Source organism: Leuresthes tenuis, unplaced genomic scaffold (genome assembly GCF_036924035.1).
Source record: "Leuresthes tenuis unplaced genomic scaffold, fLeuTen1.0.hap1 SCAF_4, whole genome shotgun sequence".
Lineage (NCBI taxonomy): Eukaryota > Metazoa > Chordata > Actinopteri > Atheriniformes > Atherinopsidae > Leuresthes > Leuresthes tenuis.
The window spans coordinates 13,064,537-13,074,975 of NW_027325358.1; the positions used below are offsets into that span (position 1 = coordinate 13,064,537).

General features: G+C 38.9%; 1 protein-coding gene across 1 annotated transcript; it reads right to left on the minus strand.

Moving 5' to 3' along the window:
- Positions 1-3,071: 3,071 nt before the first annotated feature.
- On the minus strand, positions 3,072-10,283 carry ift27 (intraflagellar transport 27 homolog (Chlamydomonas)). The gene is made up of 7 exons (XM_072383801.1): positions 10,127-10,283; positions 9,591-9,670; positions 6,631-6,690; positions 4,673-4,732; positions 4,401-4,518; positions 3,596-3,705; positions 3,072-3,399 (listed from the first exon to the last, which is right to left on the minus strand). Exons 1-7 carry the CDS (start codon positions 10,158-10,160, stop codon positions 3,295-3,297), a joined length of 567 nt encoding a protein of 188 aa, XP_072239902.1. The 5' UTR covers positions 10,161-10,283; the 3' UTR covers positions 3,072-3,294.
- Between the last annotated feature and the right edge of the window lie 156 nt (positions 10,284-10,439).

Genomic DNA, 10,439 nt, shown 5'->3' on the forward strand with positions numbered 1-10,439 from the left:
AAGATGTGGAGATACCCTTGGGTCAACTGCCTGATGGCCCATGGTGGCGCTTCTACGTAACAGAAATTGATTAGGTATTGTACAAATAACTTTTGCTCTTTTTTCTGAACTTTTGCCATTTGTAGCATTTGTGAATATTTACAATGCAGCAACTCAGGCTCTGCTTTGTGTTGAATACAACAAATTAATGATAGAGAGATAGATACTTTATTCAACCCCAGGGGGAAATTCACAAGTTCCATCGGTATCCACAAAACTTAGAATAAAAAACACATGCAATAGATACTAACAATGGTGATACTTCAATAAAAAGCCACAATTAAGAGCAAGTAACACAAAGGATAAACTGTGAATCAACACCCTGCCAAGGATTGATCTTACAGATGTTTGAAGCATCTCTCAGTTCAGTTCATGCCATTTATGGGCATACGACAGCATCCATAGCACAACCCAGGTGTTTTGTCACTACAATTACTTTCACCTTTTATGCATGCTTTGAAGCAATTTTGAAATGACCACTAATCAGGAACTCTTTCAAAGGTATTTCACTAAAGCCATGATTGGTGGCCTGAATATCAATGCATAAATCTATCATGGTTTCTTGCGGCAAAGGAAATTATGATAAAAGCACAGGGGCCCTTGCGGACATTAATATAAATCTAGGAAGTTGACTTATCTGGATCCTTATGAATCACACTTTTAAACTCTATTTATTCTCATGTCAAAAATCAGGGCTGTCATAGTATTACCATCCAATTATAATGACCAAAAGAATTTATGATAGCGATATTGAAATATCAATAGATAATTGTAGTCAGTCAATTTGAGGTGAAGAGAGCCTGTAAGCTAACAGTACAGAAGTATAAAATATAAATATGTCATGGTTAACAGATTGCATTTATATGGCACCTCTTCAGTCTTATCAATGACTCCGAGCGCTTTACACTGCAAACCACATTAACCCATCCACACATTCATGCAAAGCTTTTTGTTTTTTCATTACAGTTGCTCACACACACCAATGCCTCATTGGGGAGAATTAGGCGTTCGATATCTTGCTGAAGGGCATATTAATATGTGAACAGGAGGAGTTGGGGATCAAACCACAATGTAAGTACAGGATGACCCGCTCTATTTCCTAAGCTACAGACATTAAATGAAAATCAATACAACATAAATAATTTTTAAAAAAAGGGATGATATTGTCATTACACTTTACATATTCATTTTATCAGCCATTTTCATCACTTGATGGTAATTTGTCCAAATCGACATTTGCACGGTAGGGCTTTGCCACCAATCTCAAGAGGTACACCCTGGAATAAAGTGCTGGAGTGAGACATTGTGAACTTTAACCCTTTAGAAACTGACTGCTCTGAGTAGGGCTGTAAAGGGTGGAAAATTATACTAAGAAGGAATATATATAATCTTATATATAATCAAATGAATCAATGATTAATTTAACACCCATTGAATGTGGACCACCAGATCAGATCCTTGCCATCCCTGTGTTGGTTTGGAGAAGCACAGAACCAAAGCAGAGCCTGGTCAACCGCTGCAAACCGCTTTGACAGGTACCACTTTTGCTTACCCCATGGATGAAAGGTGAACAGTTGTTCTTGTTATAGGTCTCCTTCTGAAGGAGTAAACGTACTGAATGAATACTGTTTATTGAGAAGTGAAGACTGACATCATACAGAATGATGACAGAGCAGAGTAGCTAGCCATGACAACAGACTGAGATTGGCATTTCAATGATCTCTTACTACATGTATCAATATCTGTGGATATGAGGAAGTCTCTCCCAAACCAATAAACAGCAGCACACACCATCTTCTGATATTATTAAGTTATAGTCCCAAGATATTATCATTCTAAATTGAATGGAGAAGTTCAGTACCTGGAATGACTTTTCAGGATAGCGTCGAGCTTGTGGTATACTTTAATAAGTGTGTGTGACTGTGTGGATTTGCACAGCTTTCTATTTTTGCTTGCACAAATTCTGGTTCAATACCATCTTTTTCTAGAACTTTGGATGATCGTCTTCACAACTTTTAAAGAGCTATTTTTGGGAAAATACTTGATTCTATGAAGTGTCCTCACAAAGACAAAAGGATATGTTTGTGTCCTCACACTATAGCTTAAGCAATGAACTATAGCTGGTAATGCCACATAGATAACAAAACTTTATGTGCACGTTGTTGGGCAGAAATAAAGAGCTGCAGTTATTCTTTCGGTGTATTTTTATATTCCTGATAGGACAAAAGGAAGAAAACAGCCAGACACTCATCCAAAAAATACAGACACAAAACAAAGAGCGAAAGAACAAGGATAGAAAGCTTAATTGCTGTAATTTTGATCACCCACTCAAGCAGGAGAAAAACACTGTGCTGCAATAACAATTTCAACTTGTTAAATGCAGATTTAGTAAAGAACCTCATTAGAAATCACTTTACATTTTACAAGAAACATCTGATTAGTTCCTTGATAATACGGTCGAGTACCTTCAGATACGCGCTCCAGATGTTTGGGAATAAAGACTGAAGTAAATCATTAAACGTCCTGCATTTATGAACGAATGGCATCAGCAAGAGGACCGAAACATCAGTCAGTGCCAGCATTTGGGCTTTTCCCAAACAGAACAGAGACTGTCTCATTATTATTATTACGTGCTGCTGTCGCTCAACGTGATGTGGTGCATAATGTGAGAAAAACCGCTGTGCCTGGCTCGAACTAGTGTGCCATCACTTGAACGTGGAAGCTGGTCTGAGAGGCAGCGAGACAACAAGGACATGGCTGTGACCTGGTTTGAAAAGGAGGGCGTTAATTAGAACGGTGATTACTGGTTGTTAGCGCCACACTGGGGACATGACTGAAATGATGGCTGGAGCCGGGGAATTAACACAACAAGAGAGCGAGGCAGACAGACAGCAAGAGAGAGCAACAGAAAGCAAGTGGGAAGAGGAGTTTATTTTTAAAAAGTGACAATGAGATAGAGAGAAAACATTCAAAAGGATCATCATCATCTGTGAGAAAGCAAACCTCCTTATCAGTACACATCAAGGGAGAAAAACAACACTGTTTCACGGCTGATTATCACAAAAAAGTCCTTTATTTGAGGTCATATTAAAACATCATCTTGAACAAGATGTTTTGCAGTTGGAGGAGCATAATACAAAATCTTGTTTTTCCACGTGCTTTATATGTACTATATTAAGTTTCAATAGCCCTCGGCCAATTAAATTATCTGAATGGAAGTCTTGTGTCTGTGCTTGAGCGTGACTCGGGGGGGGTCTAGCCTGGGCTGAGGTTTTGGATGGTCTCACAGCGCTCTTGATAGAGGGAGTGGAAGGCCTGAGCTAAACAAAGGAACGGTGCGTCACAGTTTATCATCTCCTTCTGTAAGAGACCAACAGCATACAGTAATTAATTCAGTGTAATGTCATAGCTGTTTTGAAGGCTACTAATGCACATATTAAGTGCCTTGATGTATACTTCAAATAGCCATTTACATTTCACCATTAAAATGTTGGAATGATTCATGTCTAAAATACCCACAATGCACGGTACAATGTATACTTCAAGATACACTCACAGCTGATGTCTCATGGTACTCCAAATCCTGGCTCTGGGCCCATTCTTTGGCCATGGGTGCCTGCACTTCCCTTCTATCGGACAAGTCTAACTTGTTGCCCACCAGGACTCCTGGAAAGCACAAATGAAAAACAATCTGTACACATCAGAATCACTGAAATGACTCTGCAGATGTCAGGTGAATCAGTGGTGGACGGGGGGGGGGGCTGAACACAGGGAACTTCGTGGCACCCTTCTGTGGCACAGTGTGGAAACAATCACCTCATCATAAACATGATTGTGGAACAACAGCACGTACTCCCCTTTCTGTTTACAATCCCATCATGCAATGCTGTAGCAATACAAATGCATGGAGTTGAGTTGAGTCTCCAGCCTTTCATGATGGATGCAAATTAAAGATGATAGCTGTATCCATCATCTAATTGTATTGCTCACTATGAAAGATTTGGTAACTTCCAGATTCTTCGTGACTTTTATAATGGTCTTTTCATAAAAGTCCACATCTGATCCACAACTCTCCTGAGAATCAGAAGACTACTTCATCAATTTGCTACAAATAAAACAAGATGATTTGACTGATACCACTTTCTTTTTTTTCATTTTTAGAGCTGTTTCAGTCTTATGAAGGAAGACGGTACATATGTTTTTAAAGATTATTTGAGGAGTTTAAGATACAACGCTTCACACAAATTATTTATTTTGAGAAAAAGCTCAACTTCTTGTCTTATTTTAACTACAATCAAACAGTCCTTGCCAGTACTTTGGTCTTTCAGTAGTTCTTTATCCTAAACTAAAGGGATTCTTACCTGGAACATGGAGACCCTGGCAGTGTGCACGAACTCTCTCCATCCAACGACCACAGTTAGCAAAAGACTGCTCACTGGTTAAGTCAAAAACCAGACACAGCAGCGAAGGTTCCCCCCACTATGGAAGGGTAGAGACAAGGAGGTGTGGGGAAGAGGTGGAGATAATGTCAGAGAGTGTGGCATTACATCAGCTTTCTTCTTTTCATTTTGTCCCAAACAATAATCATAACAATACTCGAGTAGCTCCTGTCTTAAGAGAAGAGCAGTCTGACCATTTTCTCACAGGTTTCCAGTAGCGTCTCCTTCCCTGCAGAGTCCAATATATAAAGCTCCTGGAAGGGAACGGCAAGAAGAAAAAGGGAAGGCAGAGATGTTATACATGAAGATTTAGTCAAATTACATGGTTTCAAACTCTTTTTCTCTTTTCCAAAGACATTAATGCTCCTTCTACAATGCTGATATGTTGCTGTGTGAATACAGATGAGAGACTAACAGCGTTAGATGTCTGGAAAACTTGTTCCACTGTGAGTGATGGTTTCCAATTCTCAGCATCCAGCCTCCTGTGATTTAGAAACTTTAATAACACAGAGAAACTGAGAACCACGGTTGGGTGTCTTATAACTTTTCTGTGGACAAATTAACTTTCAGTGGTGCTTTAGAAGTCTGAAAAGTCTTCAGAATTCTGTATTAATACCATATAACCTAAAAGAAATTAACCTCAAAATGATTTTCAGTCCTAACAGTAGACAGTGAGCAAATGGGATTAAGCAGGTTTAAACAAAAGGATGGATGGATGGATTTCAGCATCTGGTGTCACCTCTTCTGCTGCACTTCAACATTTCCAGTAACTGCAGATCAGTCCAGCAGAGTTTAGCTCTTTCCTTCGTGCATAATAGCCTCACTTGTGGGATTTCCTCACATGAACTTCTCATGTCAGGTCCTTCAACCAAAACTCACTTGGATTAAGGTCAAGACTTTGACTTTTCCCAAAAAGGTACTCTAGTCTTTCATGAACCATCATTTGGTAGAAAAATGTGTTTGCTTTGGTTTTTCAATGCTGTTTTTGATGTGCATTTAAAAAATGTGAAAAGAATGTGAATGAAAAATGTTAAAGATTAAATTGGACTTTAACTAATGTGCACACACACAAAAAAAACTGTTTTTGCTCACTTAAGGTGGTTTTATATGAGTGGGAATGGACAAGACTTTACGTATTGCGACCTGGCAAAGAATAAAATGATGGGACTCAGCCAGCAAATAACAACATTTCTAAGATATTCTCAGAGTTTAAAGTCATTCTGGAAAAAGAGCTCTGATCATTTTCCTCTTTTTGGATGTCCACTGCAGTATTTATTCATTTCTTCTAACTTAATCACAATCTCTTGCACTGTATCCTATACCGCCATCCTCTGGCAAAACTACACAGTTTGTTTATTTGCTGTAATAACAGAGAATATGTTTAATTCCTCTTTTTTGGGGGGAGGCTTCTCAAAAGATAGCTTGAGATTTGCTTCACTCGTGAATGGAAACCCGGCTATCGTCTCGCTGCGTGTCCCACTTTCTGTTGAGATTCGGTCTTGAGATTTTCTCACAGAATTTGCCTGGTGTGATTCACAGTTCATTGTTGCAGCAACCAATGGAAAACTGTCCTTGACTGGATTTAGCCAAACGGGTCCAAACATGCATCACCATATTTTGAACAGGTGGCATAAGGTTCTAATGCTTTAATGCATTTTTAAGATGACGTAGATGAGTATCGATGTTTTCTTTTGGAAAGTAATGCTTTTCTCAGTTGACTTTTCCCTTTGCAGCCCTTTCAGGAACACTACTATAGTTTGGTGCTCAGCCAGCGGTGGACTCCGGCAGATAACGCATCAACATTGGCCGACGCACAAACACTTTTTTTTAGTGTTGTATTTAAGTTACCTTGGGTTCTTCTGTGCCCTCACAGCCAATTATATCAGTCGCTCTGATCTTGCTATGCTGACCTCTCCTGAGTGGGGTAACAGTGGTCTTTAATGTACTGACTTTGTAAATCATCTGTCCCATAGTGGAGCCCAAACACTTTAAAGATAGTTTTATATCATATTTGTCTCACTTGTTTGGCTACGTTACCAATATGTACCTTTGGGACTTGAATTAAAATCTGATTTGAGTCATATATATGCATAAATATAACAGATTCTTCACTGTGGCCTTTATGTTAGTTAATAAAGAGACAATGGCTCACCACACTATCACTGGTATCTGGGATGCTGACATACTTCATCAGCAGCTCCACTCCTGTAGTCTGAGAAAAAAAAAAGAAGAAAATGTGTTAATTAAAAAGTAATTATTCAATGTAAAGCTTAAGAATCTTCATGACATGTTTAGTCTGTGTCTATATGCCGTAATAAACACACAGTCTGTCAGTCACATCAGGAGTGTGCCTGTATGAGTGATTTATCTTTTTTATTTTTATTTTATTTTTTATATTTTTTTTACAGTTTCAACTTTTTTTTCTTTGGATAGAAAGAGGAGAGATGCAGAGAGTCATGGAGTTGCCTTGGGACACAGTAAAACTGTCTGATGTGATTTATGGTGACTGTCAAAACAAAAACATCGCTGATAAGCGACTTGGCTTGAATGCAGATTTACCATCCTGACGTTCAAATCTTTACTATTATGCTGTGTCTCCATTACTCTGCATCTTATTTCTCTCAATGTCTCAATGAAGTTAAACGCCTGAGGAGACGACTTCCAACTCCAAGTTTAATAGTCCTGCGGTGGCAATCATTTAGACTTAGTGAGAGCCCTGACGTCTAATGAAAATCTAGTTGCCATCTGGACGTTGTCAGTATATTGAAATTTTAAATGAAAATAGCATAGATAACTTAACGGCATAATTTAAAATACTATTAAGAACACCTGTAAAACACCTGCATTGTTGGACCAAATACTGGCATTTTCATGTAATAAAAAACTAAATAAATAAATAAATGAATACACTAAAAAAGAGAAACACATACAGGCAGTCGAGGGTAAGGATGTTATGGATATGACTTTGGTTTCATCACAAATGCCCTAGAGGAGCCACAAGATCTTAAACAGACAGGATAGATGGAGGCTGCCATTTCTCTCTATGAATTCTCTGGTTTGAGATCAGTGGTGACCTTGAGGAAGCAAGCCGAGGTTTCTTCACATCAGCATCAAACTCTTATTTGATCTGATCTTGAAACCTTGCAGCTAACTGAGCATGTCTAATGAAAGAGATTAAAATCCTGGAAACACACATACCTTTCACGCTCAGAGCCTCTGCGAAATACAAATGCACACACTTCAGATAAACACTTACCTGATTTACACAAATTCACAGTTTCTAACAAGCACACAAAGTACACATACACACAACAGAACAAGCTGCAGTCCCACTACAGAGTGGTCTAATGAGCTGGTGTGATGCATAGGAAGCTTCTCACTGGAATGTCAATAAGGGTCTATTAGCAACAAATAAGCTTGGAATATTGCTAACAGGCCGTCTGACATTTTCAAAGGAGGACGTGAGCAGAATGGCTGACAGCCTCAGCTACCCTTCAAAATTAAAAGTTGAAGAACCTGAAGGATGACTTGAGGGTCTACACAAGAAGTAATTCCTCATAGCACTGGCTTCTTTATTCCATTCTCAATTAAATATTTAGGGGAAGTCCTATATAAAATGTACAAAATAACATAAAGCACAATTAGAGAGAAAGCTATGGAGACAAAAGAAGGGCTTGTAGCTCTTTGTGACATGAATATACTCAGCAGATTTTATTTTAAACCCAAAGATGGAACCAAATCAGAAACTCAGTGTCCAAATAGCAGAGGTTTCACCCTCCTAATCAGTCCAAATAGATTTTATGATTTCATGTGCAGCTCGAACAATTCCATGCGCGTGTCTTTGAGTCCATCCAGCTTATACACAGAGCTTTGAGTCTTGCTTTGAATGTGACATGCCTTTTCATCTTCCTGCTGGTTGCTTGGACTTTTTTTTTTTTTTTTTTAAACACAGCTTCATCTGTATTCTCTGCACATATTTCATTTTGTTGGATGTTTTCATGCAATCCATTAGCATAGACTTGTAAAACCTAGAATTCATCAAGCAAACATAAAAGCGCACTGCTAACTAAAAATGCAACCTCTTTCTACCTTGTGAATACTCTCCTTGTCCAACATGAAGAGACAAACAGGATCACAAGCATGTGTGTAAGCCTACTGTATACAGTACTGAATATAACTCAGCACTGTTGTGTTATACTGTTTGTGTGCGTTTGCTTGTTAAGTACCTGTTCTTGCGGCTCTCGAGAATACTACTGTATTAATTATCCGACATTCCTGTCACCTCAGAAACCCAATACTGCTGACGCAGTAAGAGCTCAACACGCACACTTGGCTTTTGTACAGTATTTTTCACCTGTTCTATACCTTAACAATCCACAAGGCTTAGAGGTCAACTTTGAAAACAGGCGGATCGTTGAAAAGAAACTAATGTTTGTGAGTGGTTTCATTACATATTCACACTCTGAAGTCAACACATACACTGTACCTGCATTTGCTTGCTTTGCAGGGGATGCACTTAATCGACACTAAGCTCTTGGAGCATTGATTGAGGGAAACTGTGATGAGCAATGACATCAATATATTACAGAGTCAGGTTAATGACACGGTTCCCTCCCTCTTGTACATAAGCATAAATAATGCAGATTACCCATTTCTGCATCAGCATTAACTGGTAGTTAAGTAGTTAATGCTGTACTGCACTTCAGTTAATCCTGTCGTAGAATTAAGAGATCCGCATAGTGTCTTGGGTAAAATGGGTCTATAAAATAATTGCTGTAACATGTTTTAGCACAGAGATCTGGCTGTTCCAAATGTTGTGCGGTCTACAGTGGGCTGGACCCATTAAGCCTTACTTAACCTATATAATTCAAAAAGATATACCTGTGACAAGTAATATAGCGCAGCCCAATCTCTTCAGCCTTCAACAATGTGTTTAACAATCAGTTCACCTGCTTGATCTTGTGATGCAAAAATAATACATTGTGTTAATATGCATGTTCAACTGAATCGCCTCACGCAAGCCAGTATATTTGGAGCAAAAAGCCTTTGCTCTGGGTTAGGTGACAGCATGACACTGTCAACCTTTTGCTGATTATGTATTAATGCTCTCACCATGCTATAGTTCTTCTGGAAGAGATTTCCATCTCTGTAGAATACCTGAGAGAGGGAACTTTTCCCAACCGCAGCGTCCCCTACACACACATCACAGGGACAAAAACACAAGACACAATTCCCTCATTTGACATTTTACATTGGTGTTTGTAAGTTTCTTTGAGCATTAAGGATTAATTAATTTGACATTCAAGTATTCTTTGTCCATTAAACGATTCAGCTGCTGATACTTAGCAGAGCGAAGATGATATGTTGTTATCGAGTCCCCTGACAGACAATACAGGGTTGGGATTTTTTTGTTGTTGCAAGCAGTTAAGGGGAGAGTCTAGACATACTGAATCTAATTAATCATCACAATATTTACATAATCACCCTTATACACATAGAGGATTAAAAAGTGTTGTACAAATATGTGTACACCCATTGTGTTTAACGCTTAAGTTGAATTGAATGAGGCGGGTTTTCTAGGAGACATATTAGCATTAGCTTTCGTGCCGTAAACTTTGAACAGCAGAATGAGATAAACAAAATCTTACCAAAAAGTAGACACCTTGCCCTCAGCTTCACCATTGCATCAGGTATCGCCGAGGCACTTTGAGTGAAATTGTATATTTCACTTGTGAAACTGATCAAGCTATCTGTTTTTAGCCTCTGTAACACTCATCTTGATTTTCTTCCCCTCTACTCGGCAACTTGGACACAACTAGTCTCCTAGCAACCAGCCATAGGGGTCTCATTGGTCCACCAAGCGACTACGTAGACGCGTAGGTTGTGCTCTCATTGGCTGTTAGTGATAACGTAAAGATAGTTAGAACGGTAATTTTTCCCATGAACAGGTCTGTCAGGCAA